Source organism: Hyperolius riggenbachi, chromosome 5, assembly GCF_040937935.1.
Source record: "Hyperolius riggenbachi isolate aHypRig1 chromosome 5, aHypRig1.pri, whole genome shotgun sequence".
In the NCBI taxonomy this organism is placed as follows: Eukaryota; Metazoa; Chordata; class Amphibia; order Anura; family Hyperoliidae; genus Hyperolius; species Hyperolius riggenbachi.
Window position 1 is genome coordinate 154805157 of NC_090650.1, and position 21002 is coordinate 154826158.

General features: G+C 44.3%; 1 protein-coding gene and 1 long non-coding RNA gene across 3 annotated transcripts in view; one reads left to right on the top strand and one right to left on the bottom strand.

The window, feature by feature from the left end:
- Positions 1–21002, top strand: part of LOC137518482 (uncharacterized) — a 52043-nt gene that overhangs the window by 29368 nt on the left and 1673 nt on the right. The window lies entirely within an intron of this gene.
- Positions 1–21002, bottom strand: part of RALA (RAS like proto-oncogene A) — a 102364-nt gene that overhangs the window by 14963 nt on the left and 66399 nt on the right. The window contains exon 3 of the mRNA XM_068236386.1: positions 12435–12643. Within this exon, the coding sequence (XP_068092487.1) occupies positions 12435–12643 (209 nt within the window). The remainder of the gene's footprint in view (positions 1–12434; positions 12644–21002) is intronic.

The window sequence follows — 21002 nt, forward strand, 5'->3', positions numbered from 1 at the left end:
TGTTTGGTTGTGCAGCTAAAAGCAAATCAACTACGGATGGGAAGCCACTGTCAAAAGACTTCAGGAACAATTATGTGGGCAGGCAGAAGGTTGGATGGAAAAAATAAAAGGCTTTATCAATCCAGAGAAGCACAGTAATGTCTAAAATTAATACTTGAAAAAGCTTCAGTGCTACTAAGACCCATCTCAGATCAGACCATCCTGCCAAACTGCATGAAAAAGCGAGAAGGAAACTGGTCATAGAGGCTATCAAAAGGCCTATGGCAACTCTGAAGCAGTTACAAGTATTTATGGCAAACAGTCATCATGGGATGTATGCGACTACAATATCACAAGTGCATCACAACTGTGGCTTATATGAGAAGGCTTCTAGAAAAAAAAAATCAATGGCCTAGGAAAAGCTACATATGTGGAAAGTCAGTACAACTCACCATTCAAAGAACAACAAAGCTTGGAACATCCTGTTGTGGGTGTATTTTTCTGCAGCTGAGATTGGGGTACTCGTCAGGATAGAAGGGGAAATAGATGGGGCAAAAAACATCAAATTGAGGAAAACCTGATGCCCTCTGCCAGAAAGTTATCAATGTAAAGAAAATTCATCGTCCAACATGACAATGTTGGCGAAAGCCACAACCCAAAAATCCGAAGAAGAAATATGGGGGTCGACTACTGAGTCAGATAATGATCAGACAAAGGAAAGGCCACTGGAGGGCCTAGTGGTACTGCTAGGTATACACTATGAGATTTTCTGGCAGATTTGATTTCCAAATAATTTTCGTTTTCTGATCGATTTCCAATAGAAGAGAATGGAAAACACTCAGAAATTATTAGGAAATTATATAGGACATGTTGGAATTAATCGATCTGACAGAAAATCTGCCAAAAAATCTCATGGTGCGTACCTAGCATAACACCAATCCCTCCAGCAAAAAAAAAGAAAAAGAGAGGGCGAGATAGTACCACCCAGCTTGGCCCAGAGAGTAGATCCCAACTATACCCAGAAAGTAGACCTTCAGAAAAAAGTTGAGGATGCAAGGACTGGGGAACAATCTGTGTACATACATAGGGAACTTGCTAATGGGCAGAAAACAAAGAGTTGTGGTCAATGGATCATATTCAAAATGGGTCACTGTTAGCAGTGGGGTCCCACAGGGGTCAGTACTGGGTCCAGTGATCTTCAATGTATTTATTAATGATCTAGTAGATGCAGTAGAAAGCAATGTTGCTATTTTTGCAGATGATACAAAATTGTGCAGAATCATCAACTCTCAGGAAGATAGTGGCATATTGCAACAGGATCTGGATAGGATGGCTATATGGGCACATAAATGGCAGATGAACCATACAACATAAACAAGATACAGATGGGGACATCAAACTTGGAGAAGGAGAGTACTCCTCGACAACAAGTTAAATAATCGTATTCAATGCCAAGCCGCTGCAGCTAAGGCTAATACAATTTTGGAATGCATTAAAAAGGAAATAAAAACTCGAGATGCTAGCATAATATGGCCACTGTTTGACTCTCTAGTAAGGCCACATCTGGAATATGGACTTCAGTTCTGGGTGCCACATTGCAAGAAAGATATTGCAGTTTTAGAGCAGGTGCAGAGACGAGCAACAAAATTGATACGAGAGATGGAAGGTCTCACTTACCAAGAAAGGTTAGATAAACTGGGTTTATTTAGTCTAGAGAAAAGACACCTTAGAGGGGATCTAATTAACATGTATATATACATCAGAGGGCAATATAAACGCTTGGCAGATGAGCTTTTTTTCCCTAGGCTTTCACAAAGGACTAGAGGACATGATCTGCGCATGGAGGAAAAACATTTTAGCCATTTATTTAGGAAAGGCTTCTTTACAGTAAGAGTGATTAAGATGTGGAATGCATTGCTACAGGAAGTAGTTATGGCAAATTCTATATCTGCATTTAAAGAGAAACTCCAACCAAGAATTGAACTTTATCCCAATCAGTAGCTGATACCCCCTTTTACATGAGAAATCTATTCCTTTTCAGACCATCAGGGGGCGCTGTATGGCTGATAGTGTGGTGAAACCCCTCCCACAAAGAAATTCCGAGTACGCACTCTTGGCAGTTTCATGTCTGTGAACCCTGTTGCATTGTGGGAAATAGCTGTTTACAGCTGTTTCCAACTGCCAAAACAGCAAGCAGCAGCTACATCACTTGCCAGCAGTAAAAATGTCACCATGTGATAAATGTCAGAATATAAATCAGGGATTTAAAATATTTTACAATGGGCAAACACTGACTACAGTATATTCTGGCGTATAAGACTACTTTTTAACCCTTGAAAATCATCTGAAAAGTCAGGGGTCGTCTTATACGCCGGGTGTCATTGAGTCCGGGTGATACGCCCTATCCTGCTACTGACAGGTGCATGTGTGAGATCTGAGAGGCAGAGAAGGAAGTAAATAGGATACAAGGGTGGGCCAGAAGGGTGAAACAGGCGTGTTTTAATGGGCACAACGCAATTTATTCTTCCATACCGCTCTGATAAACAGGTAGACAAGGAGAGCTGGCCAATCCGCTTAGGGAGAGGGAAAGTTGACCAATCCAACCAGTGAATCACCTATATACTGTTATAAACTGGATACCACATACAGTACAGCACCAGTATCTGTTCATACATAGCACCAGTATATGATAGTTTTTTTTGTGTTTGTGTGCGTTGGAAGAGGGGTAGTCTTGTACGGAGAGTAGGGTTGCCGCGATATAATCATACCATGCACATTTACAAAATACCAGTTTTTCCTGCTGCCTTCCGCCGCTTCCGCATCATCTCTACTTCTGCATCGCCGCCACTGCCGCTGTTCACATTTCCCTGTCTACCTCCATGAAAAGCAAGCTCCCGAAGCTATTTCCTGGTTGCGGGAGGCTTGCTGATGCACTGCGCAGATGCCGGGTGGGATGCGCGTCCTATGATGACGCACCTGGAACGCGGAGACTGCTTCCCCATCGGCTGGAGCGCACACGCAGCAGAAGAGCGAGAGCAGTGATTGGCTCAGTAACGGGGCTCTTGTCCCGCCCATCACGGCCAATCAAGAGACAGCCTTTGAAATCTGCCTCTTCAATATTGCGCGGTGAAGCGCTGAATGTTCTCTGATATCCCTCTGCCATTTTTCGTTATCCTGCTGCCACTCAATGCCCGGTCCAAGCTCTACAAACAGGACTGGTAAGCTGGGCACATTTTAGGCAGCATTACATCGCCGGCACTCTTTCTTTCCACTTGTGCCACCTATGACTGCCTACACCTATCCCTGGCTACCTATGCTACGGCCACCTATGACTGCCTACACCTATCCCTGGCTACCTATGCTACGGCCACCTACTACTGCCTACACCCTGTCCCTGGCTACCTATGCTGCGGCCACCTACTACCAGCTACACGTATTCCTGGCTACCTATGCTACGGCCTCCTACTACTGCCTACACACTATCCCTGGCTACCTATGCTACGGCCACCTACTACTGCCTACACCCTATCCCTGGCTACCTATGCTACGGCCTCCTACTACTGCCTACACACTATACCTGGCTACCTATGCTACTGCCACCTACTACTGCCTACACCCTATCCCTGGCTACCTATGCTACGGCCACCTACTACTGCCTACACCCTATCCCTAGCTACCTATGCTGCGGCCACCTACTACTAGCTACACCTATCCCTGGCTACCTATGCTGGGGCCACCTACTACTGGCTACACCTATCCCTGGCTACCTATGCTACGGCCACCTACTACTGGCTACACCTATCCCTGGCTACCTATGCTGGGGCCACCTACTACTGGCTACAAACTATCCCTGGCTACCTATGCTACGGCCACCTACTACTGCCTACACCCTATCCCTGGCTACCTATGCTGCGGCCACCTACTACTAGCTACACTTATTCCTGGCTACCTATGCTACGGCCACCTACTACTGCCTACACCCTATCTCTGGCTACCTATGCTGCGGCCACCTACTACTGGCTACACCTATCCCTGGCTACCTATGCTACCGCCACCTATCCTGCCTACACCTATCCCTGGCTACCTATGCTACAGCCACCTACTACTGCCTACACCCTATCCCTGGCTACATATGCTGCCAGCACCTACTACTAGCTACACTTATTCCTGGCTACCTATGCTACGGCCACCTACTACTGCCTACACCCTATCCCTGGCTACCTTTACTATGGCCACCTACTACTGGCTACACTTATTCCTGGCTACCTATGCTATGGCCACCTACCACTGGCTACACCTATGTCTTACGCCACCAGGACTTTTGCAGTAACAGGGTGAGCCATTTTACAGTTCCAGAGGGAGTGGGAAACGGGCACATTATTTAATGTAAGGGGGGGGGGGGGTGTCCCGGGTCCAAATAATTGTATAATACCGTATACCATAATACCGTCATACCGTGGTATTTTTTTTTACAGTTATCATACCGTGGAATTTCATACCGTTGCAACCCTAACGGAGAGTATATCCCAAACTCTATATTTTAACTGAAAAAGTTGGGGGGGGGGGGGTCGTCTTATACTCTCTGTCGTCTTATACGTCGGAATATACAGTAAATAATTTATACAAAATTATTGTAAAAATGAAGCACTTTTTTATTACATTATTTTCACTGGAGTTCCTCTTTAAATGAGGCTTAGATGCTTTCCTTGAGATTAAAGACATCCATGGCTATAATTACTAGGTAATGCCCAGCGGTATTAATCCATGGAGTTTATCTGATTGCCATCTGGAGTCGGGAAGGAATTTTTTTCCCTTTTGGGGCTAATTGGACCATGCCTTGTAAGGGTTTTTCGCCTTCCTCTGGATGTACAGGAATATGTGAGGGAGCAGGCTGGTGTTGTACTTTTTTTTTCTGGTTGAATTTGATGGATGTTTGTCTTTTTTCAACCCGAATAACTATGTAACTATGAAAGCAGATTAGGTCCAGACTGTGATGGTATTGATTAGTCATGAATTTGTCTAAGGTGGTGTTATCACAGGACTGTTTTATCAGTACTATCTAAGGGTTTAGATTTTTGTTTGGCTGGAAAATTCAATATTTGCTCTTTTGAAGCCGATCTGTTGGAAGCTATACGTAAAATAAATGCCCATAGATTGTTGAAGCTAATAAACATGGTATTGGTATGCTGGGTTTTTAGCCAGATCAGGGTCAGAATCCATGGGATGAAGAGGCGCTGGCTATCCTGAGGGCCTTACTCAGGGAAAATGGGGAGTCTGTGGGGGGAGGAGGGGGAATGTGCAGGCTATAGTTTCATATGCCCCCCTCCCCTCGGGTCACCCGTGAGTCCTCTGAATATTTTCCAGAAACAGATTTAAGTGGTGTCAAATCGAGTCTTTATCCCATCGATCAGCCCAATGTTCCCGAACAAGAAAAAAAGGCTTTACTTTTAGCTTAAATCACAGACTGACCTTGTTTGCAAACCCCCAGACAACGGGTGTAATTGGATTAAACGCCTTTTAAAAATGTACGTGGCAGAAACCAACAAACAGCTAAATGATCTTACAACATATGAAGTTAAAAGGGAACCCCATTGAAAAGGATAAATCTAAATTACAGACTCTCCTATGAAGGGATGTGGAGATGGGGTTTTTAAGGAAAAAATTGGGGGAAGGCGTTTTGATGGAAAATCCAAAATTTCCAGTCTGGTATTATTTACTTAAAGTACACAAGGCAGTCATGAACCCACACAGGAGACCAATTGTCTCCAGGGTGGGTTCACTTACTGAAACCTTTGTCAAAGTGTATGGATAATCGACTCAGACCCTGTCTTAGATCAGTCAGGTCCTAACTCCAGGACACCATAAATGTCCTCAGTGTCTTGCATTCCTTTTTAGTGGCGGAGTGGTCTCTACCTGGCCACTATTGATGTGGAAGTATGTACAGTAGGATCTCCCACAGAAAAGGGCTGGACACAATACACCACAGACTCAAGAAATTAATTTGGTAAATCTGATGAGTATGTCGATTACATAATGCATAGTGAGTGCTTAAGGTTTATCCTTGAACACAATACCTGTTTAAAGGGGAATGGTTTAGGCAGGTCTCCGGGACAGCTATGGGAACCCCCACTGCCCTGACCTTTTCAAATTTGTTCCTGTCAGTATGGGAAGATCAGATCATCTGGTCTCCGGAAGGCGCACGTATTAGTGTGCCGCCCTTGAGTTGAATGCAGGGCGAGTTGAATAATGGCTCACCCTGCTGCCTCTCAAATTCCCACTATTCCTCTGTTTGTCTTTTGTGAATCCAACATGACAATGACCCAAATTACACAGCAAAACTGAATACTCAGTAGTGGAAGGAGATAATTATGACTGTCTTTCCAGGACTTAGGGTATGATTCACAAAACGTTTTCACCTGTTTTAATCTGTTTTCACCTTATCCAAGTTATTTTTAAACTCCCAATTAGCAACAAAACAATATAATTAGGGTAAGCAAAGTAATATTGAAATGAAGTTAATCAGGAACAACTTACTTTGAGTGATTATTTTGCTTGTAAATGTGCTGAAATAGTATTTTTATTAATTAGAAGAAAAATAAGTCATTTAGTTTTGTGAATTGACTCATTAGAGCCCAAACTGAAAATCTGTTTTATGACTTGAAGATTACACCAAAGCTCATTCCATCCAGAGCTCATTCCACTGGAACGAAGGGGCCAAGACCAACCCCTGAAAAACAACCCCACACCATAATCTTCCCTTCACTACACTTTACACTTGGCACAATGCCATCAGGAAAGTACCATTCTCCTGGCATACACCAAAACCCAGACTTATAAATCAGATTGCCAAACAGAGAAGCATGATTCGTCACTCCAGAGAGTGATGGCATGCATTACATTGTTCCAGCCAAAAAAATGTTATTGTACTTAGGGATGCAGGCTTGGATGAAGCTGCTTGGCCATTGAAACCCATTCCACAAAGCTTTCTATGCTGTACTTAAGCGAATGTGAAGGCCATACAAAGTTTGGAGGTGTGTTGCTGTAGAAAGATGGTGAAAGTTGTTCTGTGCAATGTGTGCCTTAGTATGTGCTGACCAAGTTCTGTAATTTTGTGTGACTTACCATTTAATAGACAGGATACGTTGTTCCCGTTGCTTTCACTTTGTAACAATACTAACAGTTGACCTTAGAATATTTACTAGCAAGGATATTTTATCAGTGGACTTATTACAGAACCATGTTAGAATTGACTTAGCTCCTGAAAGTGGCACATACTTTCACAAATGTTTGCATGCCTAGGTGCTTGATTTTATACACGTATTCAAATTCAATGATTAGGAGGGGTATCCAAATACTTTTGGTAGTCAAAAACAAATTATTCCATCACAAATGAGGCACCACTACAAAGAATTTACTTAAGTACTGCTAACATTATAGTCTCAGCTAGATAATGTACTGATAAGGCTGTCACCTTTGATGTAGGATTTGAGTCTTTCACCAGAATTTGAATCCCGGCTCAAGCCAGTACGTAAAACAGTAAGGAGTCTTTAGCCAAGATTACTAATGAGTCTGGTCACCCGCAGAGCACACCCTAAGTGGCTGCAGCCCTGAAAAGCATTGAGTCCCCCAGGAGAAAAAGCGCGATATACTGTTCTGTGTCTTGTCTAGTGAACGGTATTGCTTTACTGCTAGCTAAGGAATTTCTCACAGTCAGGCAATGTTGCAACACAACACTGATAGCTAATTGCTACTGCCAATTCCTTACTTGTGAAATGTCAGTGATGAGAATCATCTACATGCCTTGGGCCATCATGCATGCATGATAACCAATAGTAGATATGAGGAACGTACGGCATTTTTTGCTCTAATGCAGAATCCAAGAAACAGAAGAATGCTTCTGAATACTATGTAAAAGGACTTCTAGGGTTGACACAGGTACAAGCTTAAGTGATGGCCTTCACTACATTTTTGATAAATAATTAAACCCAAATAATAAGATGTTGGTTGGCACTGTGTACAAAGATCTAAGACCTGGCACATACTAGAGCGGGTGGTTGGTGTATATATAGCGTTACAGCCTCCAAAGAAGTGCCTCACGTAAAACATCTATTAGGCTTCTAGCATCACCTTGCTCTGGTATGTGCCAGTTCTTTGAGACTAAGAGCATACTAGGCAGAATCTATTGTGCTGAGGAAAATGCAGGGCTGTGTAGTCGGTACAAAAATCCACTGACTCCGACTCCTCAGTTTAGGATTCCTCCGACTCCTCTAATTTGCATATTACAATCTTGTTGATTGAAAGTATATAACATGAAATTCATCTCTTAACTGCCAAAGCTTAGGAATTTTAAAAGACGATCTGAAGTGAGAAGGATATGTAGACTGCCACATGTATTCCCTTTAGGCATAGACTAAAATTAGTCCTAGGTAAGAGTACTTGTAGAAGGTACAGTCAGGAACATCTATCAGGCCCTAGGCAATGTAACTGTGGGTACATGTAAGAGTGATGTGCAGGTACTCTGCAGGAGAATGAGGCGATTCTTCCTCTATTACACATTGTTCATGTACAATCTGAACCAGGTTTATGGGTGATAGACAACACCTCTGTGTTCAATGTGCACAATATTCTCAGTGGATTCACTGCAGCTCTGTGGGGAGTGCTTATGTAGAATAGTACACTACTGTGTAATTTAAAGTTAACCTGAGACAGATGAAATTAAAGTTTTAAACATACCTGGGGCTTCCTCCAGCCCCCTTAAGGCTAAACAGTCCCTCGCTGTCCTCCTCTGCCACCTGGATCTTCTGCTATGGGTCCAGGTACATGAGCCAGTCGGGCGTAGTGTGCATACACACACTCCTCTGCCGGGAGTGTACTACACCTGCGCAGCACTATTGCGCAGGTGCAGATCGCTCCTGGCTGTGGAAGTGGCACGTGGCCAGACTGTGCTCACTGGCTGAATTACCAGGACTCATAGCAGAAGAGCCAGATGGTGAAGGAGGACAGCGAGGGACTGATTGGCCTGAAGTGGGCTGGAGGAAGCCCCAGGTATGTATAAAACTTTTCTTTTCATTTGTCTCAGGTAGTAAAACTCATTTTTTTTAGCCTTAAAGGGTAACTGTTAGCCCCCAAATTGAAATTTAAATCTCTATTGCAATGTTTTATTTAGTATTTAACCTTCTGAGCGGTATGGACGAGCTCAGCTCGTCCATCACCGCCGGAGGCTGCCGCTCAGGCCCTGCTGGGCCGATTTTTATCAAATAAAGTGCAGCACACGCAGCCGGCACTTTGCCAGCCGCGTGTGCTGCCTGATCGCCGCCGCTCTGCGGCGATTCGCCGCGAGCAGCGGCGAAAGAGGGCCCCCCTAGCCGCCTGAGCCCTGCGCAGCCGGAACAAAAAGTTCCGGCCAGCGCTAAGGGCTGGATCGGAGGCGGCTGACGTCAGGACGTCGGCTGACGTCCATGACGTCACTCCGCTCGTCGCCATGGCGACGATCTAAGCAAAACAAGGAAGGCCGCTCATTGCGGCCTTCCTTGTTTATTATGGGCGCCGGAGGCGATCGGAAGAACGCCTCCGGAGCGCCCTCTAGTGGGCTTTCATGCAGCCAACTTTCAGTTGGCTGCATGAAATAGTTTTTTTTTAATTAAAAAAAAACCCTCCCGCAGCCTCCCTGGCGATCTCAATAGAACGCCGAGGAGGTTAAGAGAGCCAAAAAGCCAATGCAGAACTTAAAAATCAATCTAATGTTTTTACTATGTAACCTTTTCCACCAGCTCCGGACGCAAAGCCGCATATCAGATACTGCTTAGCATGCAGAGCATGCCTATGTCTGGCCGACCCCCCTCTCCCCCCCAGGACCAGGTGCCAATATATTCTCCCCACCAAACAGCTGACCGCTCTGAAACGGAGAGAGAGCGGGAGCACTTCCAGCGCCGCCACCGCAGAGCAGCCGCCGCCGAGTCACATGTGAGAGAGATGCACGGCGGCGGCTGCTCTGCGGTGGCGGCGCTGGAAGTGCTCCCGCTCTCTCTCCGTGTCAGAGCGGTCAGCTGTTTGGTGGGGAGAATATATTGGCACCTGGTCCTGGGGGGGGAGAGGGGGGTCGGCCAGACATAGGCATGCTCTGCATGCTAAGCAGTATCTGATATGCGGCTTTGCGTCCGGAGCTGGTGGAAAAGGTTACATACTAAAAAAATTAGATTGATTTTTAAGTTCTGCATTGGCTTTTTGGCTCTCTTAAATACTAAATAAAACATTGCAATAGAGATTTAAATTTCAATTTGGGGGCTAACAGTTACTCTTTAAGTGTCCCTTTAATCTGTAGTCACCAAACCAAATTTTAACATATCAAATTATTTGATTTCCTGAGCAAAGAGAGTACATTTGCATAAACCAGCATCAACGCAGAATTATTTGCAGCTCATTGACCATCTCTATTAGTGACACTGCTACACATCAGGCTTTATTCTTACAGCATAGATGTTATTAGTATATATAAAAGATTCCTGTGTACACATCATATATACAGTCAAAATCAGATATGTATATCTGACTTTAAAAATACGGGGACTGCTTTATTGAAGCAGCACAAGTAACTATTTTTTGATTGGTTTATTTCATTTTTGTGGACTAAGCACAGCTATTACTGTATATGTAAATTATTTATGATGACTGCTATCTGAGAAATAGAACATTTTATAATATTTTCTATTTTAATTACAGTTTAAAATCATTAGGAGTCGGAGCATTTTTTCCAGACTCCGACTCCAGGTACCCAAAATTGCTCCGACTCCTCGACTCCACAGCCCTGGGAAAATGCATGTGTTTTTGGTCATAATGAAAGTCTATGGTCCACATTAAAAAATGCATATATCTGCGTTTTACAATGTGGGCTGCATATTTCTACAAAACGCACATAATGGGCCTGATTCACAAAGCGGTGCTAACAGTTAGCACCCTGGTGAAAAGCCCTTTATCACGCCTAAACTCAGTTTAGGCATGATAAGTTTAGGTGTGATAAGTTTAGGTGTGATAAGTTTAGGCATGATAAGTTTAGGCATGATAAGTTTAAGCACCAACCGCAGTGCACAGCTGATCAAAAGTTTTGCGCTAGCAAAGTCTGGTGCACTTCGCATAGAGTTTAATGGCGCTGGTTTGCGTGCGGGACTTTGCACGCTATCTACACTTATCTAAACTTAGCATGCCTAAACTTATCACACCTAAACTTATCACGCCTAAACTGGCTTTTCACCAGTGTGGTGCAAAGGTTATCATGCCTAAAGTCTTTTAGGCGTGATAACTGAGTTATCACCGCTTTGTGAATCAGGCCCTATGTAATTGAATGAAGATACAGAGGACTGTGTTTTTACATGCGTTTTTGTTTATATATATATTTGTTTTATATATATATAAAAATAAATATGACACTGTACTCCACTGAAAAGGGGAAACTATTGAAAAATGCAAACGCACCAAAAATACATGAAAAACGCAAATGCAATCTCATACAAAAATGTACCCGAAAATGTAGAAACGCACAATCTGCTCCTTTCCTGAACTTTTGTTCATGTGTGCAAGTATGCAGTGTTTATGTGCATCATACAATAAAGTACACATGCAGTGCCTACCATCGTCTTCACTTTTGTTTGGATTAACTTCTATACTATATTGGTCAGAGCATGTTGGGTCTTTACTAAGTGGTTTCACTGGAGCTAGCCTCTCATAACCTGCTAATATAATATAGTGCCAAGTGTCTTTCCCCTATCGCACACTAATTAAGAATCTTGGCTTTCATTTACACTATGTCACGTGTCGGTGGGATGCACCATTCCAGAGTTAGGGGTTGTTGTCCATTGCACCTGGGTGCAAAGAGCAGCATCTAGCAGGCGTTGAAGGAGGGAGAAAGCTCCCAAAATTAGCAGCTGTTGCCCTTCGCCAGCAATTTCTCTGGCTCTTATTTACCATTTCACGTCCCGGTCAGGCTTGTCACTATGAACCTGCCCCTTTCTACCAGTACTTGCAGAGTGGCAGAGAGAGCTGTGAAGGGCTGGGGCGACTGCGATGTACACAAACAAGCAGCTGGACTGTTCAACACCCCTAAATCAGGAAAGGTACATCACACTGACACGGTGCATGTGAAACAAAGATATGTAGCGGGAGTAAATATCATTTAAAACGACAGGCAGTCTAAGTCAGTAAACCGGATAATACATAAGTATTACATTGTTATTTAAAGTGTAGCTAAAGCGACATTTAGCCATAATGAGATCAACGTGTATAAGCCGCTACATTCTCTGTGTTCCTTATTTCCCACTTTAGGAAGCTTTCGCTCATTTCATTGTCAAATGCATAACCAATTATTTCTATGATGCAATTGTTCAATTGGCTGCTAAGAGTTGATTTGTGTCATTACTGTTTATCTTTATTTAAACTGACAAAGCAATGCAAAACCTGCAAACCTGAAATCTGCAGTAGCAGCAAACGATTCCTGTTCTGTAATAGAGAAAACACATAGAAAGCCTTCTCCGCTGCGAAAGTAATTGTCTCTGATAGCGGCATAATCCTCCTGACCAGCTGTATCCAAGATGTCAATTTGAACCTCCACTCCATCCAGAACAACTTTCTTGCGGTAGCTGTCTGCTTTGGTTGGTTCATAGTCTTCTACAAACTGTATTAACAAATTAGACATACATAAAGTGAGATAAAATAAATGTACAGTAATAACTTGTGAAAAAAAAAAACCTAAAACTTCAATTTTATTTTAAAGAGACACTGAAGCGAAAAAAAATTATGATATTATGATTTGTATGCGTAGTACAGCTAAGAAATAAAACATTAAGATCAGATACATCAGTCTAATTGTTTCCAGTACAGGAAGAGTTGAGAAACTCCAGTTGTTATCTCTATGCAAACAAGCCATTAAGCTCTCCGACTAAGTTAGTCCTGGAGAGGGCTGTTATCTGACTTTTATTATCTCAACTGTAATTGAACTGTTTACTTTTTCTCTGCTAGAGGAGAGGTCATTACTGCACAGACTGCTCTGAAAGAATCATTTTGAATGCTGAGTGTTGTGTAATCTGCACATATTATAGAATAATGCAATGTTAGAAAAAACACTATATACCTGAAAATAAAAGTATGAGAATATTGTCTTTGCTGCTAATCTTCTAGAAATTATTCATAGTACACAACCAATTCATTATATTTTATTTTTTTTTTGCTTCAGTGTCTCTTTAAAGTGGTATTCACCTAAAATTTCATCTCTACTCTAAAGCATTAAATGCATCATTGAACTAATGGGAAAAAAATTAATGGTATAAAGAAACTGGGTCAATAACTCCAAATCAGGTTATTTCGGCGAGTGCCGAAGCTGTGTGCCATCAAAGCAGCAGCTGCCAGTCCCCGAATTACATCTCCCTCAGAGTTGCAACAACTCCGAGTGGGAATAGTATTTAACCACTTGAGGACCCACCCTTTACCCCCCCTTAAGGACCAGCGCTGTCTTAGCTGATCTGTGCTGGGTGGGCTGTGCAGCCCCCAGCACAGATCAGGGTGCAGGCAGAGCGACCATATCGCCCCCCTTTTTTCCCCACTAGGGGGATGATGTGCTGGGGGGGGTCTGATCGCTCCTGCCTGCCTGGGTGTTGCGGGGGGGGCACCTCAAAACCCCCCTCCGCGGCGAAATTCCCCCCCTCCCTCTCCTCCCTTCCTTCCCCGGAGATCCGAGACTGCACAGGAACGGATCTGTCCTGTGCAGCCTCTAACAGGCTCCTGCCTGTCATGTGACAGCGATCCCCGGCCGCTGATTGGCCGGGGATCGCTGATCTGGTACAATGCTGCTACTGTTAGCAGCGTTGTACGAATGTAAACAAAGCGGATTATTTCCGCTTGTGTTTACATTTAGCCTGCGAGCCGCGATCGGCGGCCCGCAGGCTATTCACGGAGCCCCCCGCCGTGAATTGACAGGAAGCAGCCGCTCGCGCGAGCGGCTGCTTCCTGATTAATTAGCCTGCAGCCGGCGACGCAGAACTGCGTCGCTGGTCCTGCAGCTGCCACTTTGCCGACGCGCGGTATGAGTGCGCGGTCGGCAAGTGGTTAATGCCACCCCAGAGTTTAGCGGCAACAAGGAAAGCAGTCATTCGGCTCTCCCCACGCTGAACTGTGCAATATCTTTATTAGGTGGTTTTTGCTCACTCAAATGTAATTCTATTTTAATTTTATATAACCTTAAGTGTTATGGACGCTTTGTGGCTTAATATACTATGATATTGAGATTTATTATTATTATTATGATTATGGCAATATTTTGAGGTCTTTTTGTGAGGTAATGTGGAATTTTTTGACGATTGAATTATTCTTATGTGTACCGCTGCAATCACCTTTGGTGATTTTTAATTGATTTTATAATTTTGTTTACTGTTTGCCAATAAAGTTTATACAATTTTTGAATTACTTTGGAGTGGTCTGGTGCTGCTTATAGTGGGCTCTTTTCTTTGTCTTTGGCTGCTCTATAATCTTATTGCCCACTTAGCACATACCTCTTTGCATAATTAATTTCTAACACTGTTTTGATGGTGCTGTCCACAATTGTTGTTTACAGTCCCTGTGGATTGGTGTACAGCCCACGTTTTCCTATTATTTAAGAAGGGCAAAAAATCAGATCCAGGAAATTATAGACCTGTAAGCTTAACATCAGTTGTATGCAAACTATTTGAGGGGTTACTAAGAGATATTATACATGACTTCATAGTAGAAAACAATCTTATTTCTCAGCATCAACATGGGTTTACTAAAGACAGGTCCTGTTTGTCTAACATGCTCAGATTTTATGAGGTAGTGAACGCTAATATGGATATTGGGAATGCTGTAGATGTGCTATACTTGGACTTTGCAAAGGCCTTCAACACTGTTCCACACAAAATTCTGGTGCAAAAGTTGAGGATGCAAGGACTGGGGAAGAGTCTGTGTGCATGGATAGGGAACTGGCTAATGGACAGAAAACAAAGAGTTGTGGTCAATGGATCACACTCAAAATGGGTGACTGTTAGCAGTGGGGTCCCACAGGGGTCTGTACTGGGCCCAGTGCTCTTCAATTTATTTATTAATGACCCAGTAGATGCAGTAGTGAGCAATGTTGCTATTTTTGCAGATGATACAAAATTGTGCAGAATCATACACTCTCAGGAAGATAGGGACATATTGCAACAGGATCTGGATAGGATGGCTATATGGGCACATACATGGCAGATGAAATGCAAGGTCGGCGACAGCTTCTGTCGCTTCACTAATCCCTGTTCCGCATGCGTATGCGGAGGGACCTGGCGACGAGCTGTCGTGCACACGCTCCTGTGTGTGAGTATCCCGTGAGCATGGGCCATAAGAGTGATTAAGATGTGGAATGCATTGCCACAGGAAGTAGTTATGGCAAATTCTATAGTTCTATAATTTAAAGGGGGCTTAGATGCTTTCCTTGCGTTGAAAGACATCCATGGCTACAATTGCTAGGTAATGCCCAATGATGCTGATCCAGGGATTTTGTCTGATTGCCATCTGGAGTCGGGAAGGAATTTTTTCCCTTTTGGAACTAATTGGACCATGCCTTGTAAGGGTTTTTCGCCTTCCTCTGGATCAACAGGAATATGTGAGGGAACAGGCTGGTGCTGTACTTCGTTCTCTGGTTGAACTTGATGGACGTATGTCTTTTTTTCAACCCAAATAACTATGTAACTATGTAGTAAGGACCGCAACTGTCTGTAAATTTCCTTGCAAACGTTAGCAGATATTGATGTGCATCATTATTTAGGAGGAATAGCATCTAAGGCAACGCAGCCCTATTTACATTGATATATGTGATTATGTAAATACCATCAGTGAGTTTTATGTCCTGCAGTCAGAGATAGAACAACAATCTCTGGCAGCCTACTTAGCTCACAGAGCTGGCCTTTGGGGGTGGCAAGTGGGGCAATCGCCCCATCCCCCACACCCTCTGCGGCGGTGGGGAGAGTGGGCATAGTAGTTAAAACTCACCTGTGTTCGCCAATGCTCACAGCTTCTATCTATTTCCTCTCCCAGCATCTGACATATTGGTAACAGCGCCTCCTGTGATGACGTGACCGCATGTCACCACAGGGGGCGCTGTTACCAATACACAGATGCCGGAACAGGAAGGAGATGGAAGCTGTGAGCATCAGCGGAAGTCAGGTGAGTTTTAACTACTATGCCGGCTCTCCCCACCGCTGCAGCCACCTTCCTATCTAACCTACACTGCGGGGCACCTACCTATCTAATCTATACTGCTGGGCACCTATCCAATCTATACTGCAGGGCTCCTATCCAATCTATACTGCGGGGCTCCTATCCAATCTATACTGCAAGGCTCCTATCCAATCTAATCTATACTGCAGGCACCTACCTATCTAATCTTAACTGCAGGCACCTATCTAATCTATACTGTGGGGCACCTACCTATCTAATGTATACTGCAGGCATCTATCTAACCTGTACTGCAGGCATGGGCGTAACAATAGGGGATGCAGCCCATGCGCGCACGGGGGGCTTCTAGCTATACAAGTGCAGCGAGCGGAGCGGTGGGCAGCGGCAGGCAAACATACCTTCCGTGCGTTCCAGCGTGGACACTTCTTGCTCTAGTGACTGACGCGACTTCCTGTATAAAACAGGAAGTCGCGTCAGTCACTAGAGCGAGAAGCGTCCGGACGCACGGAAGGTATGTTTGCCCGCCGCTCCGCTCACTGCATTTGTATAGCTAGAAGCTGGAGGGGAGCACAGAGGGGAAAGCCCGAGGTGAGGGAGGGGGGGACATTCCCCCCTCCCCGCCGAGTGTGGCCATAGCTTTCCCCTCATGGTGCGACCCCTCCAGCCCCCAAAACAGCCACGATCGGGCCCTGGGGGGAGGGGGGCCCGCTCACAATTTCTGCAGGGGGGCCCGGGGGTTCTTAGTTACGCCCCTGACTGCAGGGCACCTACCTATCTAATCTATACTGCAGGCACCTATCTAATCTATACTGCGGGGTACCTACCTAACTAATCTATACTGCAGGCACCTACCTATCTAATCTATACTGCAGGAACCTACCTAACTAATCTATACTGCAGGCACCTACCTAACTAATCTATACTGCAGGCACCTATCTAATCTATACTGTGGGGTACCTACCTATCTAATCTATACTGCAGGCACCTACCTAACTAATCTATACTGCAGGCACCTATCTAATCTATACTGCGGGGTACCTACCTATATAATCTGTACTGTAGGGCACCTACCTATCTAACCTATACTGCAGGTTCCTATCTAATCTATACTTCAGGGCACCTTCCTAATCTATACTGTGGGCACCTACCTATCTAATCTATACTGCAGGCACCTAACTAATCTATACTGCAGGCACCTATCTAATCTATACTGAAAGTACCTATCTAATCTATACTGCGGGGCACCTACCTATCTAATCTATACTGCAGGCACCTATCTAACCTATACTGGAGGCACCTACTTATCTAAACTATACTGCACGCACCTACCTATCTAACATATACAGAGTGTTTGTTTCCACAGTGTGTGCGTGTGTTTCCACAGCATATCTGTGTGTGTGTGTGTGTGTGTATATATCCACAGCATATGTCTCTAGGCCCCGCATATGACACTCGCCCCAGGCCCCGCATACTCTAAGGCCACCTCTGTAGCTCAGTAGCACACTGATGAGGATTCAAGGAGAAAATTGAACTAAAACTATAAACCCTTTCTGGAACTTCAGAAAAAAAGTGTGTACTTCAAATTTTAAATTGTGTGGCTGATCCAATGGAACAGAGAAAATTCTGACTGTAATTCCCCGTTAAGTGAAACAATAATTCGAGAAATGTAAACATCAGATAGAACTTCCTGCTAAGTCTTCTTAAAAGGACAACTGAGAGGTATATGGAGGCTGCCATATTTATTTCCTTTTAAGGAATTATCAGTTATTTCGCTATCCTGCTGATCCTCTGCCTCTAATACCACAGACACTAAACAAGTATGCAGCAGATCAGGTGTTTCTGACATTATTGTCAGATCTGACAAGATTACCTGCATGCTTGTTTCTGTTGTGCGAGTCAGACACTACTGCAGCCAAACAAACCAGCAGGACTGCCAAGCAAATGGTATTGTTTAAAAGGAAATAAATATGGCAGCCTCTATATACCTCTCACTACAGTTGTCCTTTAACCACTTGCTGACCGCCCACAACCTACGGGAGTAGGCAAAGTGGCACCCCCAGGACCGCGGTACCTGGGGGACTGAATAGCAGGGGATCGCGTGCATAGATGCATTAGGCTCTGCCTACCCGTGACGTCAACCCGCCGGCCAATTAAAAGCGCCGGCGGGTTGTTAACCCCCGATCTGCCGCTTACAAAGTGTATAATACACTTTGTTAAGCTAACAAAGTGTATTATACAGGCTGCCTCCTGTCCTGGTGGTCCCAGTGATCGCCCACAGCACCCCTCAGACCCCCCCTCTGATCACCCCCTCAGACCACTGTTTGCACCCAATCACCCCCCTAATCACCCATCAATCACTCCCTGTCACTATCTGTCAACGCTATATTTTAGATTAGGTCCTAAAATGCCCCCTGGGGGCTCCTGATCACCCCCCCTCCACACCCTAAGCTCCTCCCCAGACCCCCCCCCCGTGTACTGTATACATCTATTCTCCCCTGAAATCACCCACTGATTACGTGTCAACCATCCATCAATCACCACCTGTCACTGCCATCCATCAGATCAGACCCTAACCTGCCCCTTGCGGGCACCTGATCGCCTGCCTACACTTTCAGATCGCCCACAGACCCGCCCTCAGATCACCTCCCAAGTGCATTGTTTACATCTGTTCTCCCCTCTAATCACCCACTGATCACCCATCAATCACCCCCTGTCACTGCTACCCATCAGATCAGACCCTAATCTGCCCCTTGCGGGCACCCAATTACCCGCCCACACCTTCAGATCGCCCTGAGCCCCCCCCCCCGATCACCTCGCTAGTGAATTGCTTGCATTTATTCTCCCCTCTAATCACACCCTGATCACCTATCAATCACCCCGTCACCCCCTGTCACTTCTACCCATCAGATCAGACCCTCATCACCTCCTGTCACCACCTGGCACCCTATCTAGCACTCCTATCCATCAGATCAGGCCCTAATCTGCCCCCTGCGGGCTTCTGATCACCCGGCCAAACCCTCACCCGCCCCACCGCAGTGACAGAATTTTTTTATCTGATCACTGCGGGTCTCTATGACTCAATTGTGGCTGAGACCAACCATTATGCCACACAATACGCAACCGCCAATCCAAGAAGCTACCATGCCCAGCCTTTTCGGTGGAAACCACTCCAAGTTTCCGAACGTAACATTTTTTGGGGCCTTCTCCTTAAAGTGGACCAAAATTAAAAATACAAAATTTCAGAAATAAAATCTATTTTCTAAATTTTAATAATAAATAGCAGCCTTTTTTCAGCTGCATGATGACAAATACAAAATATTTTACATTTATTGGAGGAACCCCTCCCTTCCTTTCATATTGCTGGGACAAAATCCGGCAAACTGCTGGTGTCCGGCAATGGAAGAATTGCTAATGGCTGCCCCCAGAATAACCCTAGTAATGAAAAGAGAAGAGTGAAAAGCATGCACTGAAATGCTCATAGGCTTGAAGGAGTGTTTATTTATATTTGTATGTGTCAGAGTGGTGCAACTAAATATTTTTAATTTAAAAAAATGTTTGGTTTGGGTCCGCTTTAACATGGGTCTAGTCAAAAAGAATGTATTGCGGTCTTATTGGTCTACGCACCCAATACATCACATGCCCATGTTCTCTGCTGCCATGTCCAGGTCACAATTTGAGAACATCCTGCGCTTCCTGCACTTCAGTGCCAATACAACCTGTCATCTAAGAGGCCACCCTCCTTATGATCGGTTCCACCTGTCATCAAAATTTGCAGATGCTTATACCCCTGAACAGTCATTTTGAGGCATTATGTTTCCAGACTACTCCTCACGGTTTTGGGCCCCTAAAATGCAAGGGCAGTAAAGGAACCCCACAAGTGACCCCATTTTAGAAAGAAGACACCCCAAGGTATTCCGTTAGCTGTATGATGAGTTCATAGAAGATTTTATTTTTGTCACAAGTTAGTGGAAAATGACACTTTGTGACAAAAAACAATACAAATCAATTTCCATTAACTTGTGACAAAAAATAAATTCTTCTATTAACTCACCATACTCCTAACGGAATACCTTGGGGTGTTGTCTTTCTGAAATAGGGTCACTTGTGGGGTTCCTAAACTGCCCTGGCATTTTAGGGGCCCTAAACTGTGAGGAGTAGTCTGGAAACCAAATGCCTCAAAATGACCTGTGAAATCCTAAAGGTACTCATAGGACTTTGGGCCCCTTAGCGCACCTAGGCTGCAAAAAAAGTGTCACACATGTGGTATCGCCGTACTCAGCAGAAGTAGTATATTGTGTTTTGGGGTGTATTTTTTACACATACCCATACTGGGTGGGAGAAATATCTCTGTAAATGGACAATTGTGTGTGTAAAAAAAAATAAAAAAAATTGTCATTTACAGAGATATTTCTCCCACCCAGCATGGGTATGTGTAAAAATACATCCCAAAACACATTATACTACTTCTCCTGAGTATGGCGGTACCACGTGTGACACTTTTTTGCAGCCTAGGTGCGCTAAGGGGCCCAACCTCCTATGAGTACCTTTAGGTCATTTTGAGGCATTTGGTTTCAAGACTACTCCTCACGGTTTAGGGCCCCTAAAATGCCAGGGCAGTATAGGAACCCCACAAGTGACCCCATTTTAGAAAGAAGACACCTCAAGGTATTCCGTTAGGTGTATGGTGAGATCATAGAAGATTTTATTTTTTGTCACAAGTTAGTGGAAAATGACACTGTGAAAAAAAAACAATAAAAATCAATTTCCGCTAACTTGTGACAAAAAATAAAATCTTCTATGAACTCGCCATACAC